The sequence below is a fragment of the Hippocampus bargibanti genome, linkage group LG17 (assembly GCF_051943395.1).
Source record: "Hippocampus bargibanti isolate YZ-2025 linkage group LG17, ASM5194339v1, whole genome shotgun sequence".
Classification (NCBI taxonomy): Eukaryota; Metazoa; Chordata; class Actinopteri; order Syngnathiformes; family Syngnathidae; genus Hippocampus; species Hippocampus bargibanti.
In genome coordinates, this window is record NC_142750.1 from 8,383,218 (window position 1) to 8,402,394 (window position 19,177).

Below are 19,177 nucleotides of genomic sequence, written 5' to 3' on the forward strand. Positions count from 1 at the left end.
GGACTTGGCCATTTGGATGAATGACAGGCAGTACTCGGGTCAGGACTTCTGTCCCATTCGATCTTGTCTTACCCTGTCCAGCCCAGTCATGTCTTTAAGGCAATGTTGTTTACCAAAAACACATCCAATAGGTTTGTTACATTCTGTTGGTTGCATCATTTTATTGTGACACAAGTTTATTGTGAACTAAGTTCAGTTGAGTTCACTGTCTACATCGAGCTCATGTTTGTGAAGTTAAAAAAAAAAATCAGTCGAATGACAGCTTTACTGTTGTTATGATGTGATTCTTTTCCCACTTGTTATTTCTTGTCACCCCCTCTAGCCATACTCAAATCCATTTCAATACAAATGACAACACAGGCTCACATATCAAGTTATCCAGACTAAAATTGAAAGGGGTCTTGTGGTTTTGATTCGTTTATGATCTTTACTACTGGATTCAATCGTTATTGGCAGCACATGCTTGCAGGAATAAATATGCAAAGCCAGACTCAACGGTGTCACATTGCCAGAAACTACTTATGCGATTTCTGTTCTGAAAGGCACACTACACTTGCTTTGCCCCACAGGGTGGATTCCGGGACTACTGTATGTTACTTTTTCAAGGCTGAAGAGGGTGTCACGTGTCAAAGGCACAAAACCAGAATATTTGAAGCTGCCCTGAGGATAAGGGTGTCCCTTTTCTGTGTATTTGGAGGTATAGTTGAATGGTTGAAGTTAATTTCTGCTATAAGGTTCAAGTGTCAAACGTACGAAAGAAGAAGACGACTAGGTAAGGGACGAGGATGTCCTTTTTCAAGTGTCTACGTTCAGGAGACAATTGTCACCGTATCTTAACTCATTCGCTGCCATTCCCGAATTTATTAATAAAGCGCTGGTCATACCTTTGGCAATGTTTTTTTCCCTTCCACAAGGGAGCAGCATTTGGCTTTTGTCCATGTTAGCACTTTGTTCCAGCTTCAGCTGTTGTTAAAGCGCTAGAGAAATCAATATGTATGTATTGTATTGTATAGTATTGTATTTTGTACAACCACCCCCATTTCAAGCTCAGATAACTCCAGATGAATATAACTTGGGAATTAACTCCTTTTTTTTCTGATGAAAGAAGAAAGTCTAAGGTTTCTTACGCTGCATTGCATGTTTATGTAGTCCTAAAACTCAATATTCTGTGGGTGCTGGAATTTGAGCGAAAATGACAACAACCCTGGCACTAGAGTGGACACATTTTTGCACATCATCTGGCAGTGAATGAGTTAAAATGTGTGTCCAAAAAATTGAAGGACCATGTCCCTGAAACTTCAAATACTTAAAATCCAAACAACAAATTTTACCCCTTGAAATAATCTTGGTGGAATCTTTCCGAGCCTTCATGCGCTCCTTGAAGGATTCGTCCAAGCTCCATCTTGCTGTCGACCACATCTTAAAAAGTGATTCCTTAAGAGAAAAGAGGAGGGGGGGAAATTATACACAGTTAGGTTTGTATGAGTAGGGAGGCTGTTTATTTTCAGCCAGCAACGGTCAGATGTTCAGCGCATTAAGATCAGGCGCAATGTCCTGGTGAAGCAGCCGTAAGTCACTTATCTACAATTCTCGCCTCCTGTCGCACACAGAACAGAGCAATCGACGCGTGATGGCCTCGTGGAGGTTCGTAACCTAAGCTCTGTAATCTTTCTGACACACCTCATACGTGCATGTGGGAATGTAGCTCATCAGATAAAATCTAAACTAACGTATCTCGGAAATTATTGGACTGGACTGCAACAGCCATCACGCATTGTTGATCTCTTACACAAGACAATCAATACTTTAAGACAAAAATGAGTGCATTCAAAAGGTAGGCCGCCAAATGAAAAAAGTGAGGTTGAAATCTTAGCTAAAGAAAATATATGGTTTGAAAAGGGAGTAAACAAAGCAATTTTGTAAAATCGCAAAACCCTTCACTAAATCACCATGGTGGTTTAAGGTTTCATTTAGACCGTGCTTACAACAGACTTCTTATGTCATTCCCACGTAGGCTTAGTCATGCCAATGAGGTAATACCAGAGCGAATGGGGCAATCAGAGCCAGGCATAGAACATTAGAGGTAATCAGACAGACCAAAAGAAATAATCAGATTAGCTTCAGGGAGTAGTCTATTGCTCCCCTGACCTGAGAGCTGGGACCTATCAGAACAAATGTCTGGCACCGCCACCTCTGTCCATTAGGGATATACTGTATATAGGGCCAGAGTTACCAGCATAATTTTAGTTCGCTGACGAAGCTCTTTGGATGAGGAGCGAAACATCCAACACTTTCAGAGAAGTACAGATGACGGCAGAAGAAACTTTTTCATCGACTTACACAAGACAAGCAATGGTATGATGAATGAACTCGGTGCACCGTGGCACATGTGCAACCCCCCCTACACGGTCATCACTTCCTGTCCAAAATAGAGTACAAACAATGGCTGAGGTCAGGCAGGTTGCGCGCAAGTATGTCATCGCCGCAATCGTAAAAGAGGCACTTCCGTTTGGACGTTCGGCCCAGGTCAACAGCTTTAACCTTCTCGATAAACCCCTCGGTCACATTTGTGACCTAAAAAGCAGCAGTTTTGGACCATTTGGGGGGTGGGGGGGGGGGGCAGCGTATATACATTAAGCTGTCCTGCAAGCGTAATATTTTCAGTACCCTCTTTGGAGGAACATGTGTTTTTCATTTGGGTTCCAGGTGAAGTACACATAAGAATACCCGCTTTGTTTAGATCACATCAATCGCAAGTGCCACAAATGGTCATTCCATTAGGCATTGTTTAAAATTGACACAGTATCAAAGTACAACTGTATAATAAAAAGTGTATTTGGGCTCTAGGTTCTCTGAATAAAAAAGACGAGTCACAACCCAAACAAAACTACATGTACTTTTCTCAGGAAATTAGGTTCAAAAACACCACGTTTGAGTACTGCATCATCTCTGTTATCATGAAAGAAGAATCCACTCATAGCTCATGAAGAGGAAAGTCAACATTCCTCCAAGATGCTCTTCGGTCTCTCTAAAGTGTACTTTGCTGTTTGCTTGAGATAAGGCAGACCAATAATAAGCTTTGGGAAAAGTAAACACAGCAAGAATTATGGGGTCGCTTATGCAAGCTTATGTGATGACACCCTGGGAAATATCAAATTCAATTAAATTCTATGAAAAAAATGAATATAAATAAAGAGCTCTATTATTACTATGGGTAGTTGTGGCTGAAACCATAGCCCCCACTTTGATCCCTCTGTCCAGCCCCTGCACTTTAGTGCATCCACGACAAAGGACATGATGTTCCTCATCATGAACTTTTACAGCCCAGGAACTCCCACGAGTGCATAAAGACAACATGCTACTGTTTATAGGATAGTTTACAATGGGGCTATTTCTCCCCCCCCCCTAACTTTCCAGGGGGTGCTGGAGGATTTGTTGTGTCATGTTGGGGATGCTAAAAAAATAGACCATCCCCACGCCACATACACACTTTTTATAATCTTTAAAGTTTGTTAGCTCAGTGCGAAAATAAGATGCAAAATTCTCCATTGTGGGACGAATAAAGGTTTTCTGATTCTGAAATGCCAAGATGGGCTAACAGTCATATATGTTGCTGCACTTCATTATACTTACATTGAAACACAGAAAGCACTTACTTTGGTGCAGTTTTACATTTCAGTCTCCTGACATTTTCTTTTGTGCATTGAACTATTTTCTTTTCGGCTTTTCCCTTCAAGGGGTCGACACAGCGAATCAGTGTCCTCCATCTTCACAGGTTTGATTCGCATGTGTGTTCTGGCCAAGCTTTTATGTCGGATGCCCTTTCTGACACAACCCTCTGTATTTATCCGGGCTGGGGACCGGCACAATAAGACACTGGCTTGTGTCTCCTTGTGGCTACAGAACAAGGAACTCTATGAACGTAATAAAGATGAAGATGCTCAGTTGAAGGCTCCCAAACACAAAATGGTCATCGGCACAGAAACATTCAAAAAGCAAAATGATACCATTTGATGACAATGCTCTGATCTTACCGTGAAAAGGGCATCTCTTTCCCGCATAGAACACTTTGTTTTATCTTTTGACCCCCCACCCCACCACTTTCAATTTTGCTGTTGCGGATTGCAAAATCCCTCATTGTGGGACTAATACAGGATTTCTGATTCTGATATTACTTACTTTATATATATATATGGAGGGACAAACAAATAGTATTACTGCAGTTTGATTGCATATCGGTCTGTCGCATCATCAATTCTACTTTAATCTAAATATTCTACCTGGTGGCCAAAGCCCACAGACCAGACAGACAATACATGCAATAATGAATGCATGCCATCCTGATTAATGCATGCAATCCTGATGCAGTTTCGTGTACAATTAATTTAAATACTACCTGAAATAAAATTGAAAAAAAGCTTTGAACAAATTATTGGCACTCCCATTCAATTCAGTGGGGAAGCATGATTTGAGATTGAGATTTTGAATCACACAAATGACATCACGTTACAGTCAAACCTAAGTGTACCTATAAGTACAAAATATAAAAACACCAAACTGTTCACTCTGTATCGTCAGGAGCAACAACATGGATTTGTCTGTTTGTCAATTTAAAACAGTAATTGATGCCTGAGACAGCAGCACTTTTATCTGCGATCAGAATTTGAAAAAAAAAAAAAAAAAGTTGAGCACGAAAACCTGTTTGAAAAAAACCATGTCATTTAGCCACGTATAAAGATTCTCGAGTTCTGATGATTTCTTGAGTTCGTTGATCATTTTTGAGCGATCAAGAATATTCCACCTGATCAACAGTGACACCAAGAGGCGAATTAGTGAGTTGTTTTAGGAGCTGTATGCCAACTAAAATCTTTTCCTTTCGGCTTGTCCTTTCAGGGATGGCCACAGCAAATCAGTGTCCTCTATCGGCAGAGGTTTGATTCGGATGTTTGTTTTGGCCAAGCTTTTACGTCGGATGCCCTTCATGACACAACGCTCTGTATTTATCCGGCCTTGGGACCAGACACTGGCTTCTGTCCCCTTGTGGCTACAGAACAAGCAACTCTATGAATTTAATAAAGATGAAGATGCTCATTGAAAGGCAATGACAGCAAAGATAATAAAACATGTCGATAGCACTGGAGATTGAGGAATGTCTTACCGTGAAATGTGCATCTCTTTCCATTTGCTCTTCCCATTCACTAGAATGAGAAGGGTGAATTGGGATTGGGAATATCTATAATTACCTTGAATTTCCATTTTGAAAAGAAAAATACACAAACCATACCGCAGTATGGCAAACAAATATATAATGAGTGATATGAATCTGAAGAATCATTCACCATACCTTCGTTTTTTTTCTTTGGTGATGATTTATCACATTGTTTTATAAATTCTGTCCAAAACCAACAGCAACTCTTCCCCACTTTTATTGAGTACACATCATTTTTCATTCAATACATGTCAAAAAGAATGTGGCAAGCATCTGTAGACATGACACTTCCGCCCCCTCCATACCATGTGCCTATTTCTGGACCTTCAAGACTTCCCAGCGCGTAATTCTGAATGCTGCTCTAACCCTTCATCACAACACTCATATAAATAATATTCATCTACGTCAAACATGACACACAGACAAAACGACAGAGAATGCTACATTACCAAATAGGGATTCCGGATGTTGTTTCCAAAGAGGATGAGGAGCTTAAAGAGGACATATGTTGAATGGACTTTTACAAATAATTTGGGGTCTTTGGTGCCTGCCAAAATGAAACAACCAAATAAATATTGGGTCATAAGTGTTTTTGCAATATGTCGAGCGAGGTGCTCCGAAGGAAGACATCAAAACCACTAGCACGTCAAAGCCCAAAGGTAACCAGAGCCGTGGTATTAAATGTTATCAATGGAAAAACGGTACAATCCGTACCAAACTGTCCATGTTAATTACTTAATGATAATTAATGTGTCTCAGTTTACAAGTCGGTGGTGACTTTGTGCTAGCTCCATTCAGCCGCGGTCTGTGGTGAACGTTTCCAGCACGTGAGGGAATCTCAGGGTCTCCAATAACATCACAAAAACCTGTTAGATTGCTCATTGTAAAAGTCACCGAATAAAGCAACAAAGCTGCTCAGCGAGCAACACTGAATAGTTCTAGGGTAGTCCCCAGTCGTCTGGGTAACAAAAGCTGATCAGAATGCGACAAGTGGAATTTGGTTGTACTGCAATTCTTCTTTCCTTGGTGCATTGTGACTAAAGAATGTCAGTGACCTGAGAATTGGTTTAAATGGTGGGAACAAAATGCATATGACCTGTTTCAACAAACAAAAACATACAAGCACATACACAGAGAGGGTGGTGGTGGTGGTGGTGGTGATGGTAGGGGGTCGGGTGATCTCAGTCTTCAAACTTTCCATCCAGGATACTTTCGAAGGTGAACGGGAGGAACTTGAAGCCCTGACCCGAGTAAAACTTGTTCTGGAACTCCACCCTGTGTACGCACGCACGCACGCACGCACGCACGCGCACACACACACACACACACACACGCACGCACGCACGCACGCGCGCACGCGCGCACACGCGCGCACACGCACGCACGCACACACACACACACACACACACACACACACACACACACACACACACACACACACACACACACACACACGCCCATGAGGAGGGATGCGTTTACATATTATTCATATTATGAGTTATTTAGTTTTAGTTTTTTTGACCTCAAGATGGCCCCACAAGAGTGGTTGCCTTTCCAGCAGCTCCTGTATTTTGTTTTTCTACTTCTTTCTTTCCTTTCATAACTTTGCTGCTGTGAAATGTAATTTTGTCTACTGCAAGATGAATAAAGGTACATTCAATCCAAAAATGCTGGGCAAAGCATGTTACTCACAATGCTTGCTGCCAATTCCATGGGAGCCCCACCCTCACCACGGTAGTCATGTGTCGTCTACTTCCTGTCAGCAACCTGATCAGGCTCTAATTTTAAGGAAAATTGTAAAGTGAAGGAGCCAGCCCCTCATATGAAGCAGCACCAGAGTATCAGGGTGGTTCCTTCGTGTTCAAAAAGTTGTGAAATTATCACAAATAGGCTGAGATACTAACTTAAGGACTATATTTTGAAATACATTCAAGTAAAATCGTTTAGAATTTGTTTGAAGGATTATATTCTTTTAGAATGTTTAATTCCAAATTTAAAAATGAAAAAAAAAATGTATTAGAATGACTCACTGGGGTTTATTTACTTTAAAATTCTGTTAAATATAAACTTTATGTCTTTCATGTTTTTTTTTTGTTTTATTAGTCAATCTGAAAGCATTTATTGTATATTTTGTTATTATTTAAAAAAATGTCAGCCGTAAAACAATGGATTTTTGGAGTTTGCATTCTGAAAATAATATACACTAAAATCTCCTTAGGTAAACATAAAATGAATTATGGGTATACTTTTATAGGTTTGCTTTTGGCCTTTTTTAATGGAATAGTGAAAAATATAGTTAAAATATGTACATTTCATCTATATGATCAAATATTCCCACAAATAGACTACAAAAAGCCACTAACTTAAATAACATCGTCTGTGATGCTTACTGCTCATACATTCTGGAGCCTCATTTGAATTTCTTTGCTTACCAAAGCAGCAGCTTCGGGAAGTGCATGTCAAGTTGAGTAAATAAAAACCTTATGACGAGAATGTCACCAAGTAGTGTTTACCAGTGCAGTCGCAGCGCGTGCAAGAAAGCAGAAAGGCCCTCCATGATGAGCAGGATCGCCACCGTGAGGACGGCAAAGAAATAAAAGACAATGGCCAGTAGGAAGAAGCCAGCAATACTGCGTGAAGACAGGCCGATGTGCATCACCATGGACCACAGAACCTCTGACAACTCTGTAATGTAAAACAGACGCCATTTTGTCCATCTGCGGGAATGTTGACCGTTGGCAGTCAAACTGGGTTTCTTATGGAGTTCAATTCCATTTTTTCCTTCTTAACATATAATAAGAAATGGAAACAGTTGTCAAAGACCACAATGAAGGCCATCAGTCTTCAGGATATTTTAAATGTAATCTATACAGGGATGCATCTGGGAAATTAAAAAAATGGGGCCAATTGGGCGCCTTGTGTCTGAAAAGGAGGCCAAATTCTAAAATTGATGGGGCCCGATTTAACTAGATTGCAGACGTTTACACAACTGATTGAAATAAATCTAAATATATTCATTGGAGCAATACATTTCGAAATTGCAAACGAAAAACCATTATTTGAGTAAAATATATTGTTCTAATATATCAACAAACACTTAATTCTAGTCAAAGAATTTCTTCATTCATAAAATAAACAAACATTTTCAATTTTCTTTAGTTACTACACAATCAATCCTGTGCTATTTTGATATTATATGGTATTACAGAGAAGACAAAGAGAACACACTTAGCACTATATTTCTTACTCGTGTCGACGTCAAAAAATGTCTGTTTTGAAGATTTCCAATGTGCGGCAACAGCTCTCAAATCATTCCCATTATCTACTAAATTTGAATAATTAACAGCAGTTTGATGCAACCAATTGTCACTACTATCCACAGACCTATTCAATTGTTTCTTATAAAACAAGAATGTGTTTGCTTACTGCCTGTTTTTAATGTATTTTAGACTTTTACTCCTGTTCTCACGCTCCATATTGCAACCATCCGCTATGTTAGATATAACTACTGCAATGCACCACGGGTAAATTAATATTGGATTATCTCTTTTGGCAGTTTCCGGCAGATCACAGAAAACCCCGATATCCTCGACCACGACTTTGGAACGCACGAAATACAAGGTGATTATGGCTAGATATCGGTAAGGCAAGATGCCAGTTGACTATTAAAACCTCTGAAGGAAAACAAACAGTTTTCAATTAATATTTAACTAAATTTGTTTCTTTAGCTATTTTAACAGAAGTATGTCATATGTGACGCGGATCATGTAGCAATAGGCAGCAATCGTAATAGACTTGCGCCGGTGTTGGCGCCAGTGGCTGTCAAAATGCATAAATGGCGCGGCCCAGACACATCCCTGCCTGTATATCTGGATCCAATTGACCTAAACAAACGCATTCACAACTTACGTGCGTGAGCCAGACTAAGAGCCCAAAGCCTGAGGTAGGAGGCCGTGTTGGAGATGCAACCCAGGCAGTATTCGATGGTGTGTATGGCCTGATGCACGGCCACATCTGCAAAGTTAAACTGAGGGACAATAGACACGTCGGTCAGTCTGGTGGATGACAGGACAACCCCTTGAGACAGGACAGCGATGAACAAAGCGTGAAGCCATGAGTAGCAATGCTCCCAACACACAAACACCAACACATTACAAGGGGGCGGCAAAGCTGAGGAAGAGAGAATGCGATGAAAGTGCACTGAGCAAGGACAAGTGGCAGGATTTCAGGTCCTACCTCCTCCTCCTCGCGGGCCTTGAAAGCAGATGACAGAAGGCAACGCTTGATTATTGCCCAGATATGCACATACACACATCAAACAGGCATGGAAGAAATGGGTTACACACTTGAATAGTGAAGAATTAGGTAAACAAAATTAAAAAGTCAATCTTTAATTGTTTCTAACAACCAAACCTTTATGGCCAAACATATTCACTGGCTTACCTTTTAACAATGTAATATGAAATCACTTAGGTTTAATAAAAATAAAATTCAGCTCTGATGTCTAATTATCACCCCCAGAAAACAATACAAAAATGCTATTGTCATGGTTTTCCTCTTCATCTGACTTGCTGCATTGTTTTGGGATAAGTGATAAAGAAGGACTACAGCAAGGAAAAAGGAAAAAAACAAACTAAAATAAACACCAAAGGAAACCGAAGTACTTGTCATTTGACCTCAGAAATTCCACCGCATTTGAACATAATTGCCAGTAACAAGAGAGCCTTCATAGAAAATGGATCCTTGCAAAGGAAACATGCGGGTTTCCACTTACAAAATAATTTATTCAAAGGCCCAGAGAATCTCACCTCTGGCTCTTCTTCGGAGTGTTGCGACAGCTGGTCGTGTTGGATGATTTCCGCCTCGTCCTCAGTGGGGCCGTTGCCCACCCGGATGCCCCCAAAATTCTGTGTGCCCTGTGGCGCAACACGTGGGGGTTGGTGTGAGCAGGATGATCGGGGTCCTCAGTTCACAACTGACAAACAATGTTCTAAGATGATTAGCGCAGAGTGCTCCTGTTTAGGGATAGACCACACCGGCTTTGGAGGGTCCCTATCCCGCATGTTTTATATGTTTCCCTCCTCCTACACGCCTAATTCAAATGATCCAGATGAACAACAAGGCACTCTATATGTATGGCATGCACGGTCATTAAGGCTTTATGGCTTTACTATTCCATTGCAATGGGATTTGGGTTCATGCCACCGCTGTTGGAAGGAAACTACAAGATCAATCAATGATGCGTGCAAGTGCTAACTGCGAACAATACCGGGTATAAATGCACCCACCAGGTTTTTCCGCCACAGATATTGTCTCCGCAGGACCAGAGTTTTCACTATCAACATGCATGGGACACATGCCACAGCGATTAGCACCAGGAGGGTCTGCAGAGCTTGCTGTGACAAAAAAATAAAGGACCCATGAGGTCATATTGACGCGAAACTGCCGATAACTTCCTTGACATAAGGTATTCCGGACCTGTCCTGTGTAAAGAGGCCTGACGGTAGGATCGCTGTAGTTGAAGAGGAACATGTTGATGAAAGCGATCAGGAGACTGGGAGCGTCGCGCGACAGTCGCACGTCGTACGAGAGCCACTTGTAGAAGATGAGCAGCACAAGGTACCCAAAGAGGCTTGACATGAACACAATCTCGGGGATGAACCCCAAATAGATGTTCAACGGCTTCTTGAAGTAACTTACGGAAGAAGGACAAAGAGAGTTCACAACTTGAAGAGAAGCATTGAGAACGAGATTTTGAGGTGAGGAACACTCACAGGTGGTTGAAGAGACTGAGAGTGACACCAAATAGCATGTGGATGACGCCCAGGACGATGGACATCTTCATCTTGAAGGAGTTTAAGAAGGTCAACTTGTTGGTTGCAATATTCCAGATCTGATGGATAAGATGTTGTGTGGCAGTTATCAACATAATTTTAACAATGAAGGACAAATATTTGGAACTGCATTACAAATATGTTCATGCATTCCCTTTATTATTATTATTATTATTAAACTCCTCTGTTCTGCTGCCTCTACACCTCTACAAGGTGGCCTTTAAAATAAGAGTAGCCTTGAATAAGAGGCGACTTGAGACAGAATGTTTTGATACAAAGTTAACAAAATGGCTATAGGTATAGGTAAGATAACATATAGCAATTTTATTAACTTAGGTATGGGTAAGATAACATCCAATTTGTTAACTTCCTATCAAAACAGGTCTAAAGTGACCTTCAAAATAAGAGCCTTTATATAAGGTGGCCTTCAATATAAGAGTTCCTAATCTAACATGAAATACAATAACTTAAATCAGTTATGGGGGCAGAACACCATTACCCGCATGTTTTTGGGAGTGGCAATGATACATTGTCACTTCTCGCAATGGACACTACTTGACAGAAAAAGTATTTTAAAGCAAAATTTCAAACTGGATTCAAGAATTGAGTGAGGTATATTCTTGAACTGGTGAACTTTAAAATTACTGAAACTGTACAGTTTCAAGATTAAGACAATCCAAAATCTTGTATAAAATCTTGCCAGAAAGAAAAATTACCGGATCAATGCCTATGGGGTACGGGCCTTTGAAAACGCCATCTACTGCTGGATCTAACTGCAAAACTTTATTGCCCTCGAGTGTTTCAAACCTGAAAACAAAAGAAGAGGAGTTATTGTAATATATATACAGTAAAGTCTCGTTATATCGATATCGGATATATCGATAGTCCCGGTTATATCGATACTATTTCTATGCACGCACGGAGAAAATTACATGCAAACAGGGTCGGATATGTCGATAGTCCCGGTTATATCGATATTTTTTCGGACTCCCTTGAATATCGATATAACGATATAATATATATATATATATATATATATATATATATATATATATATATATCGTTATATATATTATATATATATATATATATATATATATATATATTATATCGTTATATCGATATTCAAGGGATATATATATATATACAGTAAAGTCTCGTTATATCGATATCGGATATATCGATAGTCCCGGTTATATCGATATAACCGGGACTATCGATATATCCGACCCTGTTTGCATGTAATTTTCTCCGTGCGTGCATAGAAATAGTATCGATATAACCGGGACTATCGATATATCCGATATCGATATAACGAGACTTTACTGTATGTATATATATATATATATATATATATATATATATATATATACACACACACACACACACACACACACACACACACACACACACACACACACACACACACACACACACACACACACATACACACACACATCCACACAACTTTCTAACTGCACCATGCAACTTACGTCCAGTTGCCTCCGACACGGGCGTCAAACATGGGCCGCACGCTCCAGCCAGAGCCAAAGATGTTGAGTGACTTGGAGAAGCAGTCGTTGTAGATGATGCCCGTGTAGATGGAGAAGATGCCCATCAACAGGATGATGTAACGCCCCGCGAAGACCATGCTAAACATCTGACAAAAGACAGGCATGTTAAAAAAAAATATATATAATTATACAATTATTATAATTATAATTATATTGTAAGTTTTTTAATAATTTATTCATAATTAATATTTCTATACAATTAATGAAATGATAATTTAATTTGTTGATTGTATTTAAATAATTATTTTAATTCATTAATTAGAATTCTTAATAAATCAATTACTTCATGTAATTGCATGATTAATTTTAATGTAATTACGATTAATTTAATTAATATCATGAATTTTGTATTTTTGTTAAGTAATTTGTTAATTGTAAATATTTTTTTTCTCTTCCTGTGGCTCGGCACGGTCAGAAGCGTGTTGGGCATGAACGTGATAGAATGGATGATGGAACACGGGGGTGGATACCTCGTTGTCGTTTTTCTGGGCGATCAGCCGGCTTTCTCGCAAGACCAGGTACAGAGCGGCACAGGTCATGAGCACGCCGTGGCCCATGTCGCCAAACATGACGGCGAACAGGAAGGGGAAGGTGATGATGGTGTATGGAGCTGGAGTGGTTGAACAGGCAGCTCAGAGTCTGACAACATAAAAGTCCCAAGAGGCAAGCATACCTGGATTAATCTCACGATAGCTGCCGATTCCGTAGGCGTCCACGATGTTTTGAAACCCGGAGGTGAGTTTGTTTGTCTTGTTGTAAGTGGGCGGAGTCTGTTTGGTCTGCATCCTGTTCAGGATGGAAGGCACGGTGGAGCCGCTCTTCTCCTGAACGACACGCATTTTGTAACCGTTGCTGAATCGTCACGGTGGACTAATCTTTGGTTGCCAAATAGTGTGAATCTGTCCGGCCCCTCACCGTGCCCCTGCGCAGCGCGAACTGTATGGAGTCCAAGTCAGAGACGGGACACCACACCTCGGCGATGAGACACTTCTGGGTGACGTCGATATTGCACAGGTTGAGGGTGTGGTAGATGGCTTTCATCTTCCTGACCTTGATGAACCACACGCGCACTGCCTTGGCCGCAGCCTGCAGAACCCGCTGTCTGTGGTCCTCCGTTTGGTTCAGCACCTTGAACCAAGGGAGAGGAGGGGAAATGGGCACTTAATGTGTGATTACTGTGTATGTGAGCGTTTAAGGAATTACCATTTGTAGGTCATCGATACGAGCGTTCACCCCCGCAAGCATCTCTTTCCTCTCCTGAGGCGTTTCCGGACATGGGTACAATGTTGCTCGAAAGCTGGTAGAGAGGCACACATGAGCAAAACAATCCACAAACTAAAACTCAATGCGGCTCTGGTTACATACCCCTCACAAATCTTTTTCACTCGGTTTTTCAGTTGGTCTCCCTGGAAGAAGATGATGAAGACAGACTTGTGGACCTGATCGCCCTGTGGACACATGAAACGTTAAGTGGGCTTGCATCAGGGTTGCTGGAGTTATTCAAAAGGAACAAAATGTAAAGTTGATGCTTCAATATCAATTATCTCTGCAGAGTTAGCATACGCCTCCAAGTCAATGCCTCAATCATGCCTTGCCCTGTTCCAAACTTCCTGTGAACTAGCTATGCTAAATTTGACCTCGATTGTTGTCATCTGTCTGCTGCATGCACCACATGCATGGTCCACACAATGGAAGACGACTCAAATTCAGGGACTTGGTAAAGAATTGAAAACCACACTGACTTAGCTGTGGCCCGCTTGTCTCTTCAGACTCCGATCTGTCTGAAAATTAGTACCGTATTTTCCAATGTATAAGGTGCACCCAAAAGCCACGATTTTCGTATAGGAATAACTACGCGGGTGCGCCTTTTATGTGAAGTCATATTGAGCGACAACAGGTCTCGCAACTCCTGTCAGCAGCCACTGACTCCATTTCCCCCTCCCCTGTAGAAGTATTGCGTAACAGCCTCTATTGTAGCGCCTTATAATGTAGTGTGACATATACAGTATATGGAAAACCTTTATATATTAAAACATTACATTTTAAAAACTTTTGTTCATTCATTGCGCCTTACACGATGGTGCGCCTTATATATGGAAAACGTTTAAAAATACACTATTCATTGGGGGTGCGCCATATACTCCGGTGCATCTTATACATTGGAAAATACGGTCGCTTTCTTGCCCTCAAGACATTTCAAAATAAAGGATGAAAAGTATTCTTGCAATCTTGATCACTGTTATATTTTTTGATTAAATCATTTTGATGACATGTTATGATGCCGGTGACTGTTTGAAACCATTAATATGTCCCCACAAAACTTCAGGCTGACCGAAGATGGGTCCTCCAGGGGGTCTTCAATATTCGCCTGCCTCAGGAACACATTCCCTCTGCAAACTCTCCACAGCAACCTCTCAAATGTGGGGATACGTTCCCTTCCAATGACTCCGGCAACAAATCTGTAAAACAGACAAAGTTATACGTAAACACTTGGTGAAATGATAGCAGCTAGTAGTACGTCTTACCCAAGCCTCAGCGGCGCCCCCCGGTTGACCTCGTTGGGGTCCAGCAGGGTGGATGATTCCTCCAAGAGAGTGGGGTCTTCCATCTGCATGATAAAGAAAAAAATGACACGGATGAACTGGAGCAGAGACGGTTAATAGCTGAATGGCAGCCTGTCCGGCTAAATTATTAACCTCCATTACGGCTCATTTGAACTCATTAAAGATGACCCGACATACGCTGACCGGACAGGAATGTTTGTGGAGGCACTCGAGCGGCACTGATGTCAGAGCAAAGGTGCAAAAACAAGACACTTGGCCCCAATTTTAGACACCAAGTATGAAAAAATATGTTATGTTTTGGCCTCTGTGTGTGTGTGTCTTTGTTATATAGCCGACCTCATCAAAAAACTGCTGTGTGCGGCGCAAAATGTGCTTGAGCTCAGTCAGCTCCAGGAAGTTCTTTTTCAGGGCTTCCTGGTTAGTGTTGATTTCCTTGAGTTCATTCTCTAGCTTCTCAAATGTGGCCTGACAAAGACAAGAAGGGATCCAAGTGAATGACAGTGCTCCCAAGGGGTGACGGCCGCAGGGAAACCACGGTGACTGTAACGCTCTCTTCCCTCCTCACCTCCAAGTCGATCATGTCTCTCGGGAAAGGGACTTCGGGGTTCTCACCGGTGTCAACAATCGGGATGTTGGCTTTCTTGATCTCCTTCTCCACAAACCCTGCCAATGAGACGGCATTGTTTAGCTTTCCTGTAGGAAACTCCACCAACACTATTCTGAGCAAACAGTAACATTTATTTACAACATCCTAAGTATGCATAATATTCTGACTCAGTTTCAAATAATTTGAATCACTATGTGATTTTTTTTTCTCCTGAGTACATTTTAATATAGGGGTGTCAAAGTAATTTTTTGCTGCGGGCCACATTGTAGTTATGGTTTCCTGTCGAGGGCTGTTATGAATTTGGGGAAGCCTTTAGAATGTTTAATCCCCTCCACATATTACATATAGAGCGCACAACAAATTAATGAATAACTAGTTTTCAAATCTGAAAACTAGAAAAATGACTGTTATTGTGGTTTACATCCAAAAATATGAAATTTTGGTTAGGATTTTAGCAAGCATCATGGAATTTCATAAGTTTGATTTGCTTTCGCGGGCCAAAAAAAAAAAATATGTGGCGGGCCGGATTTCGCCCCCGGGCCTTGACTTTGACACCTGTATTCTAATACAATACTAGACATATTGACTTATATAGGGCTTTAACAATAGTTGAGGCTGTAAAAAAGCGCTGAACATGGACAACTATCATATACAGAATGAAAAAAACTATTTTCTTACCACACAAAATATTATGAGAAGAAATATATTCGTAGTAACCAGAGCACAAAAGTTCCATTGACAAGCACTTACTCAATTTGCGGTCCATTTCCTCACATCGTCGCACTTCATTGACAAACTTGCGTTGGAAGACGTTGACGTCTGGATTCAACTGTGACACAAAAGACAATAAATGTATTTTGTTGAATTACACCTCCTCAATATTGCATCTCCACATTAAATACCACAACAAATACAGGCTCGTGTTATGCAAGCTAATTCATGCCTTTGTCCAGAAAAATGCCATACTATTAACTAAATAGGCAACCAATAATTGACACCGTGGATTTGTTATTTTATCGTATTTTTGTATGCCTCTCTGGTACAAAGCCTGCCTTAGGGATAGTCTAGAGTGGGTGTTCTCATGGGGAATCAGCTGTGAGCACATGATTGAAAGACTGCGGTGAGCCTCGATGCGTACGTTACGCATTCTCAGCATGCTTCCCGAAACCCACCGGCCATCACAGCCATTTTGAAAACACCAGCAGAAAATCGCCAACTCACATCACGGAACTGCACCATCCCAATCTCTCCCAGCTCACTGACACAGCTGTAGGCCGCCTCCGACTGCAGGAAGAGCTGTGCCAGAGTCATCTCCTCACTTCTGAAGAGTTCTCCCATCTTTGCAGTGGGTTTGTGGATGGCCTGGTTGGCCCTCTAGGAAGTAATCACCTAGGACAAATCACACCAATGACCTTTACTTTTAAACAGAATGTGTTTGAAATTCACAATTCACGAGTTTTGCTTCCTACAGAGGGACATTTCCCAAGATGGTGCAAATTCCCCATGAAAATGTCAATGATTGACTTAATTTTTTGCCTATGTTACCTGGTGCAGCAGACATCAGGCCATACTTCCTGCATTGTGCAAGTTATTATTTTTTTGTTTATTGTATCTTAAATAATGACTCATGGCCCATGAACAATCCCTTGCCAATTTCAGCTTCGAGGCTCTGTCCTTCTTTGAGAAGTTGCCTTCATCAGAACCATCAACACTGCAGTGTGACATTCACAAATAAAGGACACTAATAAAAATCGGACATGTGTGCACTTTGGCAGTAGCATGGGAGAGGCTACAATGTGACGAGAGAAAAGAAAATCCGGTTGTCTACACATTGATCCCATGATCAGGGAAGGAATGCGGTTATGCTGGCAAATACTTAATAGCACAATACAAACAGAAATGACCTAAAGGGCGTGCTTCAGTGGGTTGACAGCGCAGATTGAACCAGGAACACTTTATGGACAATTTAGAGGTTGGAGGAGGAGGATGAAATGGAGTGATTCCTTAGTTCATTGAGGCAAAAAAGGGACCACACTAGACTTATCTGCGGATTATGAAGGGAACATGTGACCTGTAGCGCCTTACTACTCCCCCAATTTAAGCACAAAACTCAACGCAGTCTATTATTTTAAAACTCAAAAATAAAAATAAAAACAGTAGTTTGGTCCATAACAGCGTTAACAGTCTTACATTATACACAGTAAACATTGCAACATGGCGTTTTATATAAGCGCTTTTGTAGTTTTCAATCCCGAATACCATGTAGTTTTAGCGTGCCGAACATAACATAGAAGTAATCAGTCAGTAAAATAGGAACAAAATGTTCTCTGCCACTTGTTTGCTACTTAGCGTCGTTTAGATCGCCTCATTATATGATCAGTATACAGTGTGGCTAATGGCTAACTTTACGCACCTGTTGCAGATTGTCACAAACTCAAGGTTGTTCACTTTGAAGATCAATAATGAACTGCTGGTTTTATTCAGTTGCGTACTCACTCCTAAAATAGAAATAAGAATGTCCTGTCGCGTTCCCTTTTCTCAGCTGTCACGTTTGTTGTGGAAGACTTCGTCTACGAACGAGAGAAACTGTCGACATCCTAAAGCGGAAGTAGTTCGCAGATCACGTGATACGATTTGCCACAAAACTTTGAAACAATAAAAATGAAAGCAGAATAAAATAATTATGACAATTAAAAAATAGACTTCGGGTAGACGTTACAGAGCAATGCCGTAACCTTTTATAAAATGTTTACATTTCTTTGAACATACCGGAAATGAAGCATATGCTATGCTTTGCTGGAATGTGTAAAATTACTGAGTTTGTTTTCGGATTATAATTTCATCAATATCATCATGTTGATGCATAAATATCCTATACATTGTGAACTAGCAAGCTCGTCTACTCTGGTTGTATGACTGACTTCGAAATGTTTACTTGTTCCTGATGAAAATTAAAAAAATGGCAATTACGTATAGACATTACTAAATATGTTTTTTTTATTCTTTATGTGTGCCCCTGTGTCGTGTATTTTAATGAAAACATTAGACTCGTTTATTGCTTTAAATGCATTAAAGGCTATAAGTGTACTGTACATAGTTTGAAATTCTGTGCTGTTTTGGAACACAGTTTTTTATTCTCCGTTGCCATTGATGTCTGAATGTCACCATTGATGTCTGAATGTCACCGTCATAAAACAGTCCGCACTCATCAGAATTCCTGAATCTTTTTGTGAAATGACAATCAGCACAAAGCAAAAATTGACACTTTTTATGAAAAAGTGTATTAAATTTGGATTGGGTTATGTTTATCCTCTGGTCCTCAACACTTATTCTCATCAACATTCCACCACCATCAAGATCGACATTCCAATACACTAGTGTAGTAGGCC

The 19,177-nt window shown here is 40.7% G+C and overlaps 1 protein-coding gene across 7 annotated transcripts; it reads right to left on the minus strand.

Annotated features, from left to right (window-relative positions):
- Nucleotides 1-1,131: 1,131 nt before the first annotated feature.
- Nucleotides 1,132-18,387, minus strand: atp6v0a1a (ATPase H+ transporting V0 subunit a1a). 7 transcript variants are annotated; one of them, XR_016118070.1, is made up of 25 exons: nt 18,202-18,387; nt 17,010-17,177; nt 16,539-16,617; nt 15,747-15,844; nt 15,518-15,646; nt 15,143-15,225; nt 14,950-15,076; nt 13,983-14,065; nt 13,821-13,914; nt 13,533-13,745; nt 13,291-13,441; nt 13,088-13,227; nt 12,537-12,703; nt 11,760-11,850; nt 10,984-11,102; nt 10,688-10,904; nt 10,498-10,605; nt 10,018-10,125; nt 9,446-9,490; nt 9,119-9,236; nt 7,723-7,894; nt 6,340-6,484; nt 5,659-5,756; nt 5,159-5,198; nt 1,132-1,434 (listed from the first exon to the last, which is right to left on the minus strand). XR_016118070.1 is itself a non-coding variant. In XM_089018812.1 (22 exons), the coding sequence occupies exons 2-22, from the start codon at nt 17,124-17,126 to the stop codon at nt 6,391-6,393; spliced, it is 2,526 nt and encodes an 841-aa protein (XP_088874938.1). In that variant the 5' UTR covers nt 17,127-17,177; nt 18,202-18,387; the 3' UTR covers nt 5,411-6,390. The 7 variants fall into 7 exon arrangements, 4 of the variants coding, with proteins under 4 accessions (XP_088874938.1, XP_088874935.1, XP_088874936.1 ...); XR_016118068.1 differs by having other exon boundaries at nt 1,136-1,434; nt 5,659-6,484; XR_016118069.1 differs by lacking the exons at nt 1,132-1,434; nt 5,159-5,198 and having other exon boundaries at nt 5,411-5,756.
- Nucleotides 18,388-19,177: the final 790 nt, after the last annotated feature.